Raw genomic sequence first — 20,153 nt, forward strand, 5'->3', positions numbered from 1 at the left:
TCTGAGCAAGGAAATTCCTGTTCTAGTGATGGGAATGTCTTATGGTGCTGTGGAGTTGTTACATCAGAATAAATTTATCAAGCTGGTTTAGCACATTTACAAGTATAAATTGTAGTTTTAATTACAAGGTGAATGCAGTAATTTTTCTACAAAGGGAATAACCTCGATTGAAGGTTATGGCTTTGTAGAAAAATTACTGTAGTCTGTATAGTCTGGCGTTCAATACTGCAGTCTCAATTAACAGAACACAACAGAATCAGGTTGATTATCTTTGTGAACTTAAATTTGTTAACTTAGTAGCAGTAGTTCAATGCCTCAGAAGACGGTGGAGGCCAATTCTCTGGATGCTTTCAAGAAGGAGCTAGATAGATATCTGATGGATAGGGGAATCAAGGGATATGGGGACAAGGCAGGGACTGGGTATTGATAGTGAATGATCAGCCATGATCTCAGAATGGTGGTGCAGACTCGAGGGGCCGAATGGTCTACTTCTGCACCTATTGTCAATACATGATAATATAGAAGGGAAAAAACTAAAAAGTAAAAGTAAATCATTATCTTGACCATCATTTGTTAAGCTAAAGATACAACTTGTCAGCAGACTTAAGTGTATTCAATGCAGATTGATCTCTCTGCAAAGATACACCTCACGAAATGGTAAAACTGGCCACCAGACAAATACTTTGAGAGAATTTTACTTACTTGCCCCCAATACTGATAATGTTGCTTTCAATCATTTGCTTGAAGTAGGTGAACACGTCTTCAGAGTTCTGGTTCAGTGTTAAACCCTGCATAAGAGAACATCTCTGAGTTAAAGGCTGATTCCACCATTCATGCATATGCACACTTCAAATTGCACAAGAGTGGTAACATCAGAATGGTTTGAGTTGATAAATTACAAAGCAAAGTTGTTATTCAGTGTTTCTACACACAATGTGCACTTGTGAAGAACAAAAAGATACAATGCCTAAAAATGTTTTTGAACAAATAAGAATTGATTGTTCATGCATTTCACAAAAGTTAAGACATCAAAAGAAGACAATCCCTTCTTTCTACGACAAAAACAAGAATGCAACACATGTATATTGAAAAGGTGGACATAAGCATAGCTTCCTTACCTGGTTTACCAGTATAGTGTTTTGCAGACAGCCTTTCTGTTGTAGATGTGACACAAATTCCTTCATGGTTGGCATTAGATCCATCAAAGTGGAAACCTGAATATATTAATACAAGTCAGAAGGGCAAAAGTTACATTACTATTTGAAAATGTAAAGCGATACAACAATGTGAGGTAACTAATGAACTGATATTTTCACATAATAGCCAGAAACTAGTAAGCAAAAAGACAAGGAAATCAGTAAATAATGATGAAGTGGCATTCAAATCGGATTATAAAAGACAGTAGTTCACTAACACATGGAAGCAACTATTGAACTACCGTAAATTCCGGACTATAAGCCGCTACTTTTTCCCCACGCTTTGAACACTGCGGCCTATACTACGGTGCGGCTAATGCATGTTTTTTTTTCATGCCGCCAAAAACATTTTGCCCCGTAACAGTAGACCAATAAAATTGATGAGTAGTTCACAGAGATCCAATGAAATTGTACGATAAATCAAGCGCACTTTCACAATTATTGTAAATCAGTCATTTGTCCTCACCCTCATCAACATGGAAAACACTCGAAGAAAAGCATATGATGCAGCTTTTAAGTTAAAGGCGATCAATCTGGCGGTTGAAGAAGGAAATCGAGCTGCTGCACATAATCTTGGCATAAATGAATTGATGGTGAGACGGTGGAGACGCCAGCGTGAAGAACTGAGTCAATGCAAAAAGACGACAAAAGCTTTCAGAGGTAATCATAGCAGATGGCCCGAACTTGAAAACTTTCTTGAAGACTGGGTTAACACTCAGAGAGCAGGCGGCCACGGTGTTTCCACCGTGCAGATCAGACTGAAGGCTAAAGCAATCGCCACCAAAATGAAAATAGAAGATTTTAGAGGTGGTCCATCGTGGTGTTTTAGATTTATGAGACGAAAAGGCCTATCCGTCAGGGTACGCACGACTCTGTGTCAGCAGCTCCCTCCCGACCACGAGGAAAAACTTGCTAACTTCCGCACATTCACTCAAACAAAGATCACGGAGAATTCCATCGGGCCAGATGATATCATAAATATGGATGAAGTACCTTTGACGTTTGACCTGCCTCTCACTCGGACTGTTAATAAAAAAGGTGACTCGTCCATCACACTGAAAACAAGTGGCCATGAGAGAACGCATTTTACTTGTGTTCTGAGCTGTACAGCATCCGGACTAAAGCTTCCACCGATGGTGATTTTTAAGCGGCTGACAATGAAAGTTCAGTGAAAGCTGCCATCAAGAGTACAAACTCAATTCCAGCTGTGATTCCTGGGGGCACCATGAAGTATTTGCAGCCACTGGACATCAGCGTGAACCGGGCATTTAAAGTGACGCTGCGCGTTGAGTGGGAGGCTTGGATGACGAGCGGCGAGACGCATGCGAAGAGCATCTTTAACTCAAGTCTGCCAGTGGATCCTAAATGCGTGGAGCCGTGTCACAACATCCACCATCACCAACGGGTTTCGAAAGGCTGGACTGCTGCGTGATGAAGAGGACCGCATGCGCTCAAGTGAGAGCGACAACGAAGAGACTGAAGTGAGTGACGAGATCCTGAGGTTGTTCAATTCGGACACTGAAGAAGAGGACTTTGATGGTTTTAGTGCGCAGGAGGAAGATGAAGAAGGCGATCAATAACTTTTCCTGGTAGGCTGCAGTATATATATTTTTTTTTACCAGTCATTAGGAGATATTGGAATGTTGTTCGTGCATTGTTCAGTAAAAAAGCATAAGCAACGTAATTTGTGTGTTACCGATACATATGTATATTTAAAAGTAGCTGTGTTACAGGCACTGTTCGAAAAAAAGCATTTGCAATATGTATTTGTTTATGTTACCATACGGATTTAATTAAAAGTTAAAAAATCCTCACATGTAATATCTTTCTGTGTAAATATCTCATATTACAACGTGGGACACCTGCGGCTTAAAATCCGGTGCAGCCTGTACAAGTACAAAATTGATTTTCTTTCTAAAATTAGAGCTTGCGGCTTTTAATCAGGTGCGCTCTGTAGTCCGGAATCTACGGTACATCAAAGCAAAATGACGAGGGACTCAAAGCTGCAGAAATGTGTTTTTTTCAGAAGTATTGCAAAAAGCCGGAATCAGCTGATATCATCAATCAGGGAACAGCAGCAGGAATTTCTGGGACCTACACCGAGGAAGGAGAATCTTGAGCATCTTGCAGTGATGGAAGAAAAAGTTGTAGTCAACAGCACATGACATTCATACGTTACATCAAGGTATGGACAGACAAAGGTTTTGAAGAGCTCATTATATCTTCTCAAATTAAAGACAGATGGAAGACCATGATCACCCACATCATTCGATGTGGCACAAGGTGATGATTGTAAAAAATGTAAGGACATAAGAGGGATGAGTAGAGGTACACAATTTTGACAGGAAAGAATATGGAGACTCAAACACAAGTAGTTTCATAGGCAGCCTGGGGCCTATCACTGCGTATGCAAATCGTTCACATCTAACAAGCAGGCTGATGTATTTTTTTTGCGACCAATAATATCCTTGTGCTGGAAGACAATGGCAAAAGTACTTAGGCACTGCATGGGGCAGTGAGGGAATAAGAAAACAGTATTATTTCTGGAAACTGGCTCTGAGGTGTATCGTACAGTCAGTATCAAAGGAGCTCCACAGAAAGCTACAATTACCTCATTGCTTAAGGGAATTCTGGCTGGAAGAATGTGCCAGCCCACATGGTTTGAAGAGTGATGAATTTAGTTCATGCAAACATGAACTGGAAAAAAAAGCCATTCATCATGAAACTAAGATATTGTGACTTCGGAAAGCTTTCAGATTATGTACTTTGCCACAATTTTTTCTGCCGCTTGAGAAGAAAGACAGAAATTGAAACTGTTAGATATGAAATCCTAAACATTTTGATTTTATATGCAGCGTCGTGACTTCCTCAGAGATGACAGACAAGAGTAATAGGAAATTCTGTCAAGTGCCAGTGAAAGATGCGCATTAGGTCAAAGGTCAACAAACAAAAGTCAAATTCAGAAACAAGGGCAACGTGACTGTAAGCAGCCTGGGACACTGTTACAGATGTATCACTCCACATGCAGCCTATATCCTCACAGAGTCAAAGCACTACTCATGTCAGAATAAAGGACACAAAACCAAGAGTTTGTAAAAGACAACTGATGGGAGTCTAGTCTCAATGCAACATCAGCACACAATCTCCACAAGGTTGTGTACTTAACCCCAGCTCGACTCACTTTATACCATGGAGTGTGTAGCTAAGTACAGTTTCAATGCCATATTTAAGTTTGCTGACAACTGTTGAAGGCTGATTCAACATGGTGACAAATAGGAAGGAGACTATTGACTACAAGACGAAGTCAACCTAGGTCCATGAGCCAGTCCTCATTGGAGGACAATGAATCTCAAGGTAGCATACAGTGACTTATTTTTATTTTGATAATAAATTTACTTCGAACTTTGAGAGAAATTTCTCATTAAAATTCACAAGAAGAAAACCTTCTTGAAAACTTACAGTATTACAATGCTGTAGATAACACAGTATTTATTTTATATGGTATCTAAACTGCAGTGATGTAGATCTGATTAATGGTAAGTCATGAGAAATGTAGACTGACACTGCAACAGACAGTTTCATTATGAAGAAAGACACATTTGACAAGCAGTTCAATCATCTACCTTTAGGACTTATTCAGGATGAATTTTTAAATTCTTGGCATTGATTCAGTGGAAAGCATGGTTCAGTGGTTAACGTACTGAAACAACCGTGGTTGGAGTGGAATTCACTGGGAGACAAGCAAATAATGCTAAAGAAATGCGAGTAAGTCTAGAAATTAAGTAGACAGGTGTACACTGCTCAGGCTGCATCCAGATTACCACATGAACGTCTGATATTGGTAGTGAAAGTTCATATTCACTTTTTAAACCAAGGACAGACTTTTCAGCAACAACCACTGATGTTGTTAAGATGGAACATTTTGGGCAAGGGTCCTACATAAGTTTTACGATCATTCTCCGATCAAGGGATTTGAATAATCAACATGTTCCTAATGGGGATATCACGCAGTCATTTCAAATCTTATCAAGGAAAAGGTTATAGATGAGCAACAAATGCATTAGAATCATCAGAGCTATGGAGGCAGAGTTTGTGTTTTGGACAACTATAGATACAGATTTGGAGCAAGTAGTGCCCGCATGTACAGGTTGTGAGTAATGCAAAAGAATACCATTCACGGCACTATTACAATGACAGAATTATTCCACTGAGTCCACAATGCTTTTCATCTAAAGGAGGACAGATTATTCTATTGCATTCTTCAAAATTGATTCAGGATTGTAATGTAGATACTGTACATATGATAATAAAAGATCTATTTCAAGAAATGAGTTGCATCTTTCCTGTGTATGGGGAAAAAAAAAATCAATGGATTTATTGATTTCACTGTTTCATTCAGCGTACTGTGGGCAGGTGAATGATTCATACATGTATACAAAGGAGGCTTATAACAACAATTTTTTTTCCAAATTGAAGGCAAGTCAGCTATTGATCAACTTCTTGTTAAAATTCTGTATGACATCATACCCTTCTACTGGCCTTACTCCAGCAGAGCCAGTAATTTATCTGCCTTTCCAGAAGACTGAGTATAATACAGGCTATCAGGGTGGAGATACATCTCTACCAAAAGAGGTGGAAAGCACTCCTTCCCTCCACTAGCCTGCAGGTCCCCTTGTGCAAGGTGTAGCACCTGCTCAGCCCCCGATCAAGGGCACACAAAGCTACAGGAGCAGGCAGTAGATGGTCGTATGAGCAGCTGGTGCATGTCACAAGCCCTGATTATTTGACCACTGACACCAGGCAGACGATCTCTAAAGAGTATTGATAATGGCTGGGGTTACCTGTCTTGTAAAGACACTGCCCAGAAGGTGGCAATGGCAAACTACTTCTGTAGAAAAATCTGCCAAGAACAATCATGGTCACAAAGACAATTGCCCACGTCATACAACACTGCACATAATGATGATAATGTTTGAAGTAATTAGAGCACTGGTCCTCAGTTAACACCCATACACACAATATTGAGTCTTTACCTGTCTTTTAAATGTCTTTCTAACTTGTCCAGCAGCATCCACCCAGATTTTTGCATAGCGTCGTATACAATAGTTCTCTGGTACTTTGAGATCCAGTATGCCTGAAATGACTTCCATTAGCTTGGCATGAGGAATAGCATCATAGGCACCAGCAACATCTACCTGCAAGAAGAACAGCTTTAAACTTAACTCTCCAGCACAATATAGCCTCCTCATACAATTTCCAACAGAATTAGTTAAAAGGCTATTTGCAATTTGAATTCTCCAACTTCCAGTAATTCCCTCCCTCTCCCTTCCCAACTCACCTTCACTGTCTCCTTTTCTAGCTGCCTATCACCTCTCTCATGACTCTGCCTTCATCTACTACCCATAGTGCTTTTCCCTTAGATTCCTTCTTCACCTCTCCAGCCTATCCCCTCCCTGCTTCCCCTCCCCCAGCCCTTGATCTTTCCTCTGGTTGGTTTTCACCTGGCACATTCCAAACCTCCCCCCACCTTCTTTATGGGGCCCCTGCCCCCTCCTTTAGTCCTGAAGAAGGGTCTCGGCCCAAAACGTTGACCGCTCCTTTCAACGGATACTGCCCGACCTGCTGAGCTCATCCAGCCTTTTTGTACGTCTTGATTTGACCACAGCATCTGCAGTGTACTTTGTGTTTGCAATTTGTGTGCAACTCAGCTAATGGTAACCAGCTTCACAATAATGTAACACAAATTTACCCTCAATTGTAAAAAAAAATCACCATTGAGCAGTGAAGCTAATACTAACGCCAGTGGTCTGGTTTGGCCCTGGGACAACACAACAGACGGAATATGACAGTAACATCAAGGAAGGTACATAGATACAATGCTCTTTGCATTCTCCAGATTGCGCCAGTATCTGATACTGACAAGCAGATACTTTGCTTTATTAGAAATCATAATGGTACAATACCGCCAACATATGACAGGTTAGAGATGCCCAACTCTTCACCACTATGTACTCTGTGCAGCTTTCAAACCAGCCATTTAAGTGTGGTTCAGTGTAAAAACCTTGTCTCAAGAGTTAGAACATCGATACAAGTACATAATATTTACAGATGCATTACTGAGAGGTAATTAGTATGTTCTCAAATGTATTATACCTTTCAAAGGTATAGGCCTGCCAACAAAACCCAGGCCATTAATTCAGAAATTAATGCCCTGGATTTTGTTGGCAGGCCTATGTGGAACTTTTGACATCTCTCAGCACAAGTACTGACAGGTTTCAAGAATCTCAGAAGGGCCACAAATTTTTGGTTACTTTCATTGTGCAGCTGTGTGGGAGAAAGACAAAATATGTTGAAGCTTTAATTACTTGGGTTTGGTTTAATGCTTTTAATTATAGAAAAATATTTTATATATTGTTAGAGGATACTATGTTTTTAATAAATACTATATTTGCTTATTTTATTTTTAATAATTTTTGTTTACAAATGTGAGCGATATTCAGAAATACTGATGAACCTTGGGAGTTTTCAGAGATGTCAAAACAAAACTGCAGATGTTAAAAATCTGAAGTAATAACAGAAAATGCCAGATAGAGACAGCAGGTCAGGCAATGTCTGTGGAAAGAGAAACAGTTAACATTTCAGGTCCAAGACCCTTTATCAGAGCCAAAATTCTCTGTTATTTCTGTTCCTCTTTCCAATGATGCTGAGTTAGCTGAGCATTTTTTGCTAATATATGGTAGTTTTGGGAGAAGAGAAACTTTGCTGTCAGCTAAATTGGGACAGCTTACTTTGGCCCATCTCAGAGGCCCTGTTGTTTTTGAGGCACTGGCATTAATGGGCAATGCTGCTTAGCCCAAACGTCTTCTGGGAAGTTGGTTTGAAACTGTCACGTGTACCAAGGTACAGCAAGATAAAACAACTTGTCTCGAACGCCATCCAACAGACCCAACTCATTACCACGGTGTACTGAGGTAGTCCAAGTTTAATTAATAACAGAGGCAAGAACAGAAAGCGTAGTGCAATAGACATCAAGATGCAAGGTCATGAGCGGATCAGTATCTTGAATTTAGACAAGGCAAATTCTATGCGAAAGTAAGTGATGAGCCCATTCAGAATAACCTGGGCTAATGCTTCCCCAGTACTTTAAGGATGTAGAAGGATATTATCCATTAAATCTCCAAATCATTTAAATGTCATTTAGTCCATTGTAATAGGAGATCTTTGAACTCACCTTGACAAAATAATAAGGGTGGTCCCTGCTCACTTTTTCAGCTTTCAAATTGTGTAACACAAACTCCCTCCAAGCTTTATAAATGTCATCAAGTCCATACACAGAGGAGCTCTTTAGCGATGGTTTTTGTTGACATTCGTAATTCAGAACGTCAAAAAGGACTTTCAGCTGAGTCTGTTGGCAAAAAACAAATTAAAAACATTTAATGCTTACAAATACAAGTAACAGCTATCCATACTGAAACAACTGGCTGGTATTAGCTGGAACAAATATAATACATAATATAAAAATAGGGAACAAATATAATGATGAGAAGTTTGCAATATAGCCCTATAAGAGTCCAGTGATTTCATAAAGATCAAAATTTGAAAGAAAAAAAAATCAAACTAAAAATTGTTATGGCATGTATCTTGTGTCTGTTCAGCAAGTTATAGGTTGTACAGTTAGATACAGGTTGAGAACCACTTATCCAAAATTCCAAAATCCAAAAACCTCCAAAACTTTTTTGAGCACTGACATGGCACCACAAATGGAGAAATCCACAAGGAGCTGGGAAGGTTCCGCGACGAAACGCAGGTCTTTGCACAGCACAGACAGTTCTGAAAAGTGACCTCACACACGTAAATAACAGTTAATGAAAAATAAAAATAGACAATTACTGAGAAAGCATGAAATGAAGATCGCGACTATGCACTGAAAGTGGATTTGTCAGCATCAGAGTGAACAGTATGCTGGTCATGAAACAAGCAAAGATCTACCACGATGAATTGAAAATTGAAGGTATTTGTAAATATTCAGCAGGCTGGTTGCAGAAATTTAAGAAAAGGCACAGCATTAAATTTTTTCTTCAAGTGTCTGCTGCATTACTAAGGCCCAGTGAATGAGACAGCTCCTGACTAGGGAGACTAGACTAATCCCCAATGATCAACACCCCTGCACAAGTAGCAAAACTAATATCAATTAATTCTTACACAAGTCGAATTTTCATACAAATCCCACTGGCCTGCTAACCTTAAGGGGGAGTTTTAGCCACCCCTCAACAGTCTGGCATATGTAAAATTTCAGTCCCAGAATACCCCAGCAATACATCCACATAAAAACAATTTCTTTAGAAGATAGCAAACTTATTGACCAGATCACTTAAAGATCGTTACAAAAGTACTGCTGTGTGATTTGTGTTAACGTACCAAAGTGTGGAAGCCTGAAAAACACAGATAAAGCTGGAGGAACTAAGCAAGTCAGGCAGCATCTGCGGAGGGGAAAGGACAATCGATGTTTTGGGTTCAGATCCTCCAACTGGACTGAAAGATAGAGGGGAGATAGCCAATATAACGAGTATGGGGTGGGGGGGGGGGTTAGAGAGCTGGCAAGGAATAATAAGCTCCAGGTGAGAAGTGATAGGCAGATGGGAGAAGGCAGAGTGGAAATAGCAACTAAAGTTGGCAATGGTGCAAGGTAAACAACTCCAGTGCACAGTTACCATTTATTTAAGGAGCAACATGTTATTTATAAAGGGCAAGGGTATACTGGCAGCTGTGCATGTCAATGCTATAACTGTTGTACATAAACATACCATAGACAACATCACAGCTAATCCATATCCAGGTTTGGGCCTTGTAAAGGAAATGTTTCTACTTGTTCCTGGCATCACCACACAGAGAAAAAATATGTACCGTTACCTTCAAGGTAACCCGACCTTGGGCACCCCGCAGCAGTATACAGCTAATCAAGCAACTCAAAAGTGTGTCGCAGTTGAAATGCAAAGAGTTTTGCAAGCATTTTCTGTGCAGTGAGGCCCTACAACATGAATGACACAGTGACAAAGTACTCTGGTTTTGTAGTGTTGGTTAACGGATAATACTGGCCACAACAATGCACCTCTTCGGTTAGTATCAGAGGAGCTTTAGTCTCTATCTAGAAGGTGGAATAAGCTCCAGGTTTAATATCCACGACTGAACACACACATCTGGAAATGTCATTCTAAACACAGAGTCATAATGTTACAATACATGTTCAATGAGTAATAATGAATTAAGTTTGGCAGCAGACTTAAAAGATTATTTGGCAGCTATGAGGAATTTCATACTGATGTTCAGCAGAGACAACACAAAGGATGGTGCTTACCCAGTTGAGGTTTCGGCCTTTCCCAGAAGACTTTGATCCCGCTATACTTCGCATTTTCACAATTGGCCGCAAGCCATTTTTCTTCGGAATAAACCGTAAACTGGAAGGGGGTGCCGTGCTCTTCTGCTGGAGTTTCTGTTCCACATCCTTGCATGAAATTGGCTGTAGCTGTACTTTTGCTAGATGATTTCTGCAGGTGCATGCAAAAGGAAACGATCACTTTTCTAGTACATCAATAAAATATATGCATATAAAATTAATGCTTTTGTGTGACAGGATATGTGACTTAGAAACAAGACTTCATATACGTGGATGTATTCATTGCGGCTTTAAGACACTGCCATTTGAAAACTTAATTTTATCCTTTGGGACAAACCATTATCCATGTATAAAGGAACTGGTCATTTAAATATATAGAGTGTGAGCACTTATGGAAGGCTTCACTATGAGCCAGTCAGCCAATTTCTGCTAATACCACCCTGATATTAGCAATTTCACCGCCAACAAAGTTTCGATATAAAGTAACAGGGACTGACATTGTCATTGACTCTCAGCATGATAACAAGAAGATTAATCAGATCAGAACCATCTCACCCAATCAGCAGTATAAATGCATCCCCAAACCTTTAGTGACGAGATTGAATTTTAGTAAATAATTCTGGAATATTTAGCTCATGATCATCTGTCTCTCCACATTGGAAAAGCCTTCCCAAATGGATACAATCTCTCCACGGATAAAATTTTACCTAGTTCCAATTACAGGCCAATAAATAGCAAGTATTCAATCCATAGAGTAACAAAGCTTTCTCATGAGATGAAAGGTGTTATTAGAATGTTACATGGCTTAGTGACTTTAATCCTGGGTTTTCTGGGAGGCATCATTACTTGTAGAAGGCATCTGGAAATACACAATGTTTACAAGGAACAGCCAAGTATGTAGCAATATTTGTATGGGGGCCACCATTGTGAAATTTCACTCAACCGCATAAATCTACTCATGTGAAACAAAAGCAGGGCCTTGATTAACTTCTAGCAAGATGACAGGAAGATTAATCAGACTGGAATCCTTCTCAACAGATCTAACTAGGTGCAGTAAACCAGGCAGCTAACATATCAGAACATAAATAGTGAAGCACTGGGCATCAGAGCGAAAGGCAAAGAGAGCAGAGGATCATGCCAGCTGCTGCCCCCCCCCCCCCCTGCAAACCCATCACAGATTAGGACTCATTCATCATACCTCTATAGTCACTAAACTGAATGTCTCCCGGCTAGAAAAGGAGTTTAGAAATCACATGAGAACAATGTCTCTTCCAAATTGCGGAAACGGATCAAAAACTTCTGAAATTCGGATCAAGCAACAAATTTTAAGTTGCAAATCTGCTGCTTCTATAAAGCCTTGGAATCCAAACAATCAAGGACCATCAACCTACCTGTGCAAAAGTTACATCAGCGCTTTAGCATGGAATATAGTGCAGGAAAAAGGCCCTTCAGTTCTCAGTATCTGTGCCAACCACAATGCCAATTTAAACATCCCATCTGCCTACACGTGCACATCTCCTTTAAACTTATTCCACCCCACCACTTGAAAGCTCTGCCCTCTAGTGTTTGGCATTTCCACCCCGGAAGGACGAACATGATTGAAAAGCAGTTAAGTGACAAGATGCATCATGATTCATTGCCTCTGAAACAGATCTGAAGTCACGGCCTTCCTGCAAATGGAGGTCTGCGTTCAAAGTAGAAGCTCGGGTATTATGGGACGAGCAGGAAAATCTGCAAGAACGAACTGCTACTGATGTGTGCAAGTGTGCAACCTGACAATGTTCTATTCTGCAGTCCTTAGCCAAGACGTCCTACTACTAATACTTCCGCTGTTTCTTTTTGACACGGTTCTTTGGGGACAATAAAAAAAAGTTCCAGAAGTAATTGCAAATCAGGAAAGAGGACAAAAAAAAACCTAAAATCAAATGTGATTTTGTCTTGATTTGCCAAGTTTAAAGCACGTTACTGTATGTGTGATTTTAGTAGAAATTTTATTTTTCTCTTGGCGGCATTAATGGGGGCTTTGCAGCTCAATGAGGGCACCTAGTGGCAGATGATGGAACTACACTGTATTGGCAGTTAATTTGACACCAATCTCTTCCTGTGTCACATATAATTCCTTCAATGCTCTCAATTGTACAAACAATTCCATGCACAACAAATTTCAAGCCCAAGGAGAAGATTATTGACCTCAGAGATCCACAAGCCAGTTCTCATCAGGGGATCAGAGGTGGAGAGGGTCAGCAACTTTAAATTCCTTGGCGTTATAATTTCAGAAGACCTGGGTCCAGCATGCAAGTGCAATTATGAAGAAAGTACAACATTGCCTCTAATTCCTTAGGAATTTGCAAAGATTCAGTTTGACATCCAAAACTCTGACAAACTTCTACAGATGTGTGGTGGAGAGTGTATCGATTGGCTGCAACACAGCCTGGTATGGGAACACCAAGGTCCTTAAACGAAAAATCCTACGAAAAGTAGCAGATACCCAGCTTATCATGGGTAAAGCCCTCCCCACCATTGTGCACATTAACAGGGGGCATCGTTGCAGGAAAGCTGCCTCCATCACCAGGGGCCCCCTACCACCCAGCTCATGCTGTCATCAGGGAGAAGCTACAAGAGCCTTAGGACTCACACACCAAGTTCAGGAACAGTTATTACCACCCACCCCGCCCCCAACCACCAGGCTCTTGAAACAGAGGGGAAATCGTCACTCAGCTTCATTGGTCCCATCTCTGATCTGTTCCCACAACCTATGGACTCACTTGCAACTCATGTTTTCAATATTTATTGCTTATTATTACATTTCTTTTTTTATTTGTACAGTTTATTTTCTTCTGCACACTGATTATTCACCCTGTTGCTGCCGTCTTTGATTCTATTATGGTTATTGAGCATCTCTGTAAGAAAAAGAACCTTTGGGCCGTACATGGAGACATACAGGCCTTTGATAATACATTTCAAAGTAAACTTTATTATCAAAGTACATATAGGTACAACCCTGAGATTCATTTTCCTGCAGGTATACTGAGCAAATCTATAGAATAGTAACTATAAGAAGATTACACTCAAGCAGATTAACACTCCCTCCCTCCCACATTTGGGTGTCACTGTGGATTTTTGTACCGACTCGGTGGAGTGACTGACTTTCACAGCTTATAACTCAGTAGCAAGGGTAGCACCCAACAATTCAGACTAATGAGGAAAATTAGTGGGTGCACGTTTGGAATACTTAACAACGAGGCACTAAAGTCTCCCATTTATTGCTATAAACGACTATGGTTCCATGTAACGTGACTGGAAAGGGTGTAGGAGCTAAACTTCGCAAAACATTAGTAAGTATGACTACTTTTCCTTACCGCATACCAATCCTCTGCACTTCCTTCCAAACACGTTTCCTATAGTAGAAAAGTGTGTTTTTCATGAACGTTGTCTCCGTAATGTAGAAGAATGACTTGAGTAGATGTACCACGTAAACGTCCATTAGCCAAAACAGGAACCGGCATAGGATATCTTCACGTAACTGGTGTTCTGAGGCAGGGACAAAGTGCTGGGCTGTCAAATAACACATTCCTTTATACTTCAGTTAGGGAAAGAAGTTTAGAAGGTTTCAGCATTACTGAGGGGGCTTAAATAATGTGACAGGAAAACCCACGATTTACCCAAATATCAGTGAAATCAGCAGATTAAATCAACAGTCACTGATACAACAAGGAAGGAAGGTTAGGAGAAACTTTGTGAAAGATACCAACATGCTCATGGAAGAGTTGCATATTGCCAGCATTTAAAGCATCTTCTGCAATCTCCTGAATGCTTGGGTTTCCTCAACTGTATGTAACAATGAAAGAGTTTTACACACTTATTTCAAGGCGAAGTCTCCAAATTTGAACTTATTCAAGGATATTTTGTTCAGACAGAAACATTAATGTGTAATTAACTGATTATTTGAAACAGGCGATGGTGAAAATCAGTAGATGGTAGATATCTTTTAAAATTTAGCAACAGTACAGTAAAAGGCTCTACTGACCAATAATATGCACGTGACTAATTAACCAACTAACTCGTACATCATCAGGACGTGGGAGGAAACCGAAGCACCCAGAGGAAATCCTTGTGGTCGTGGGGAGAACATATAAACCCATTACAGACAGGGGCAGAAAATCAACCCAGGTTACTGGTGCTGTAAAGCTTAGCGCTAACCGCCATACTATCATGCCACCCTCAATTTGTTTATATTTTCCTGAACAGTTATGAAATTAATAACAACATACAGCATTAAGGCTTAATTATAGCAAAAATAATCTTTTAAGGAGTGCAAGACCTCTCATGACCATTTCAGTTTTAAAATACCAATCTGAATGAACACAGCATCATAACAACAAGTGACCCACCTTTGTTGAGTTGAAGCCATACACAGTCATTCACTCTCATTTTCCACATCAGTTCACTGCAAGAGAATTTATCAAATTTCCCCAAGGAAATAAACTTCTTCACGTTCTTCAGGAAACGGCACTTGTTGTGATTTGATCCCCAAAGCTCATCCGATATAACCCTGATCAGACACTCCCTCACAAACCGGTAGACCTGGAGCGGACTACTGTATTGCTTAAGCAAAAGTAGCATATCCTTGTCCGAGCCACACGATCCTGCAGATGCTCTGATCGTTTCATGCGTTCTCGGTTCTGATGCTTCACCGTCGGGAGGACAACTCCGCTCAGCACACTCCAAGGATCTCCAAGAACGTGCACACTCTTCCAAGTGTCTTCCAGGCGTTGAATTGTGGCCAGGAAGATCATTGTTCACTGAAAAATGATCTGTCGAACTTTTGTTCAGTATCTGTTGCCGTTTCTCAATTTGGTGACCACTTGAAGAAACAGGAGTATTGGGTTTAGAGCCCGCAGCTCTGCTGATTGAAAGCCCTAAAGCCTTCTCTGTAACAGAAGAGGAGTCTGGCTCATTATTGGACGCAGCACGTGAAGCCTTACTGACCTTTCCCCCTTTCTGAATGCTAACTTGGCAATTTCTGGACAGTATCTGCAGATACGGACAACGTTTATGATTTCTTAACAATCGAAGGAAAATATTTCTCATTTGCCAGTAGCGCTTTGGAAACCTTTTCCTTCTCCGGTGATTGCTATTCTGCACTTGCACCATCTTCGCCCCTGATGCATTTCTGTTCAAGAATATGCCTTCGACAAGTCTCTGACCGCCTGTGCTAAATTCTTGCAACTGATTTAATATAAATGTCTTTGGCAAACATTCAGAATTATTATTGCAGTACATGATACTTCCTCTTTCAATATAAATTTCACTCCATGATTTTTTCTTTATGGAAGGAGCATCTTTAGGTGGATGCAGTGACGTCCCAGAGTATTTAGGCTTTGCTATTTCACTAAACTCTGTGTGATAATGTCCATTTTTACTGGCAGCGTTCCAGTCAGTGTTCTCTGTACTGGTGCATTCGGTGTTTCCGCTCATTTCCCTGCCACCGTGTTCCGACTTTCTCATTCTTGCACATTCCATTTCCTTACATTCGCTCTGCTCACCAGATTCTGCAGCAGAGAAGTTATCACGACCCTGTCCGCATTCGCAGTGCATCACTGTGCTTTTAGCCTTAAGTCTTGTGAACAGTGTGTCCTGCCCTTCAGCTACAGGGGACAGGGCACCTTTGTCGGAAGAAACAAAGTCTATACCACTTGTTTTTCCTTCAGTAGGCTCCTGTGCCCTGGCATCAGTCCGTGTACCCTGCCTTTTGGAGACAACACTGATACTTTTGTCCACGCTGCTCATCAGCGAAGTGAATTTGGGATACTTCGATTTACATTCAGTGACGTTAGTAACTTCCGTCCATTCCACGCTTCCTTTATCTGAATGATCAATTACACTACCAGACTGCTCAGCGGCCTCCGGGGATTCACACGACTCCTCGTCCACAAGCAACCTTTCATGTTCCGTCACTTTATTTTCCACCAGTACTGACAGTTCACTTCCTCTTAACCTCTTTGCAGGAGCCTCCACTCTGCCCTCACCCAGAGATCGTTTTAGTGACCTCCCAGCTTTGGCGACCATGTCATCTGAAGTCCACCTTCCGGTATCAGCTTCGAGTCTTGCCCGCTTCACAGATCTGTCTCGAACAGCGTGCGGTGGTCCTCGGAGATTCTGCTTGCGGGGCTCCGTACTGACAGCTCCTTTTGCCAATAGATTTCCATCTCCTGATAGTCCCTCCTTCCATTTCCTCCTCCTTGAAAGGAACTCCCTATAGAAGTTGACTTTCTTTTGAGCGTGCCTCAGCGCAAGGCTGGACTGGTATTGCACTGGCCTCTGCCTAAGCCAGGCAGACTGGAGCTGCGTACCGCATGAAAGGAGACTATAGATGGGAACGCCACACAACTGAAAGCAACAGCTTGGTGGGACTAGCCTAAAGAGGGAGCAATGCTCCAGCAAATACATCATAACGTCATCCCCAATCCTGCTCACCAGTGTTTTCCACAGCACGCTGGTCTTGATAACAGCCGTGGTGGTATTTATTTGGTAACTTTGTACGTTGGGGGTAGATCTAACAGGGATGAAACTTGTTTCCGTCGCATTGCTGTAACCAAATGTTAGCACGTTTCTTTTCCTTTTTTCGCAAATCCTTTGAACGACTCGCATAACCACTTCACTCTGTGTAGACAGCTGAAAAGAGACAAGACAAATCTCTTTGTTCTGTTGCAGTAAACCCCAGCCAGCATTTAAACTACTGGCAGCTTCCAGTATCTCTGGGTTGACAGTGACTCCAAGTTCCAGCTAGTTAGATCGAGGAAGGTGTAGAAAGACCCCCGTTTCTCCAAAGTATAAAGTGACCTGGATATTGCTGGAATGGAACATCTGACCCCCCCCCCACCTCCCCTCCACCCCCCAAGTTCTGTGAGCCAGCTGCCTCTGCACTGCCCGATTCTCCACCAGCAAATGAAGGCCGCAGTTTGGCGAGGAATTCATTGGAGCACACACTCAAGTCCTGTATTGGATACAGCAATACCCACACCTGATACAAATCCAGGGTGACTGAGATCTTGTCACTTTCATTAATAGTCATTTAGGAATATCCAGATTACCACTTCGGCTACATTGAACACCTATCTATTTTAAAAACACAATCAGCAGTATTAATGCTGTCATTCTCACCTCTAAACATAGTAAAGAGATAACTTTCATGTAAGTTTATAACTGCAGGGTATCGCTTTGCCGATATGACATGAAAGGTTGATATAATTTCCACTCGTTTAACAAACATTGAATCATATTAAAAATAATAAAAATTTCTCCAAACCCTAATCAGAGTACCAATTCTAAGTTCTTTGGCAATCATAAGGCTTTGCAGAAAATGTGGAATGAGCTGCAGAAGTGATAGAGGCAGGTACAAATTACAATACTTGAAAGACATGGACAGGGACAATGGTTGGGAAAGGTTTAGTGGAGTGCAGGCAAGTAGGACCAGCTTGGATAGGTTAATTGTTCAGTATGGTTCAGATGGGCCGAAAGGCCCAATTCCATTCACTGCTTCCCACAACGACTGAATTGTTCAATCATTGGAAGTCACAGGAAAACACTAAGATGATTAATCTTTTAAGGACCATATACGATCTTAACACTTCATGGGTTTCTCCAAAATTTTAAAAAGGTTAATCATTAGATTTCCAATAACAAGGTTATTATTAACAGAACAATTTAAATTTAAAATAATTAGGAAAAGGACCATGGATGTCATGAGCTTTTTTCCCCCTAAATGAATAGTGTTGCGATGTGGAATGTGCTTTGGAGAAATGGTAAACAGCAGTGAAGGGGGTAAGATTTAGAAGGCTCTGGGGAAAAGGTCTGCTGGTAATTGGAACCTTCAGGTGGTTAATACACAGGTCAAGCTGCGAATAACTCCCTCCTGTGCTCCAAATTGTTGGTTAGGGAAGCAGAACGCCATTCCACACGTGAGGAATATCCCTCAGGTCTCGTCGGTCAGAAACTCCCAGCAGATTGCGGGGAAGACAAAACCCCGCAGAAGGGCACGGAACTGTAAACTCGCAGCGCACAACAAGCTGTTTTGCTGCAGTAACTTCCAGAGCACGAACTCCATAAAACCAAAGGTGGGTCGCGTTCGGAGCTGTTCAGGAAGGTGTTGCGGCGTGACCTGAATTAGGTTCAACGCAGTTGTAATGTCCAGGAACGCCATGGTACAATGTTATAGGAAACTCTGGAAACGATAATTATGACCTGGATTGAGTCTTACTGTCAACAATGCAAAGTAATATTTTACAATTCCTAAAGTTTTCCACTTCACAAATCAGGAAGTCAGTCAACCCATAAGATATTTTATTCCTACTAACTTTAGACAGTACACTTAATTTCGGGACTTCTACAGGCGAAGTTACACTTCGTTGACTGTAGAAGGCGCCAGCGTTCATTACTTGCACATTGATTGCACTGCATGCTCCAAGAACATGATTTTAGTAAAACGCAATGCATTTTGTTCGAGTTCCAACAGCCTTCCTACCTGCTGGAAATTGACCGGCCGCCATAGAGGCTTTGCCTCCCGGGGGATGCAGACGATGAGCTGAGAGATAAAGCGCTTGTAGTTATCGGTATCAAACGTCTCCACCAAAACCGGCGGTGCAACATCATCGATGTCCGAAATGAACGCCTGTATCGAGGTTACGCGAGGATAGACAGCCGCCAGCAACTCATACAGGCCGCCATCAGCCATCGCCCGATTGCCTGGCGATAGCGCCGCACTCATTGTCCGGTCTGCTTGCACCCGATTCCCGCCGTCATTCATAGATTACCGCCCCGCGCTTTGCGGAGACCCGCCGCTTCCCTCCTGCCAATCAAACCCTCACTCCTCCTCCCTCCAAACTCTCCGGAATTCGCAGCACGTTGTGCTCTGCCAAGACCACTTCCCAATCCCATCAATTTCTCTCATCCTCGCATTCATAACCAATGGTCATTAAATCCTCAACTTCTTACTGTGTTCACCAGATTAACACTTTAAGTCACACCCGTGGTTACTCCAAACGTACTCTATACCTTACTAAATCACACGCAGTTATATGACATCAAAACGGAAGGGCTGGAAATACCTTGCAGGCGGGTCTGGTGAGAGTCGACTTGAAACGTTGAAGCATTTTTCCTTTCCAAAGCTGCTGTTTGAAGACTATTTCAAATTTCCAGCACCTGGAGTTTCACCTTAATTTTCACCTGATGAAGTACTCCGATTTTTGCTCCCTGGCTGAAATAGCTTATCCCTGTCATGATGTTAATTTTAATGTTAATACAACTTTTCCAAAATAAAGCAAAGTACCATGTAAAATTTTAGCTGCGGAGAGAAATCTGGTCTTCTTATATTACAGAATGGCTCTGAAGATAAAGATATAAAGCTTAGCTTTATTTGTAATGTACAAAGGTACATTAAAACATATAGTGAAATGCATTGCTTGAATCACGTCACCAACAATTTGCTAGGGACAGGCCACAAGTGCTGCCATGCTTCCTGTACCAGAATAGCATGCCCACAACTCACTAACCTGCATGTCTTT

General features: G+C 41.4%; 1 protein-coding gene across 2 annotated transcripts in view; it reads right to left on the bottom strand.

Moving 5' to 3' along the window:
* tert (telomerase reverse transcriptase) overlaps nt 1–19,857 on the bottom strand; it is a 64,797-nt gene extending 44,940 nt beyond the window's left edge. For both annotated transcript variants that reach the window (XM_059945284.1, XM_059945283.1), the window contains exons 1-8: nt 19,115–19,857; nt 14,982–17,265; nt 13,950–14,145; nt 10,552–10,741; nt 8,428–8,601; nt 6,230–6,391; nt 1,119–1,214; nt 703–788 (exon numbers count right to left, since the gene is read on the bottom strand). In XM_059945284.1, coding sequence (XP_059801267.1) covers nt 703–788; nt 1,119–1,214; nt 6,230–6,391; nt 8,428–8,601; nt 10,552–10,741; nt 13,950–14,145; nt 14,982–17,265; nt 19,115–19,396 — 3,470 coding nt within the window. In that variant the 5' untranslated portion in view covers nt 19,397–19,857. The remainder of the gene's footprint in view (nt 1–702; nt 789–1,118; nt 1,215–6,229; nt 6,392–8,427; nt 8,602–10,551; nt 10,742–13,949; nt 14,146–14,981; nt 17,266–19,114) is intronic.
* Nucleotides 19,858–20,153: the final 296 nt, after the last annotated feature.

The sequence above is a fragment of the Hypanus sabinus genome, chromosome 20 (assembly GCF_030144855.1).
Source record: "Hypanus sabinus isolate sHypSab1 chromosome 20, sHypSab1.hap1, whole genome shotgun sequence".
In the NCBI taxonomy this organism is placed as follows: domain Eukaryota; kingdom Metazoa; phylum Chordata; class Chondrichthyes; order Myliobatiformes; family Dasyatidae; genus Hypanus; species Hypanus sabinus.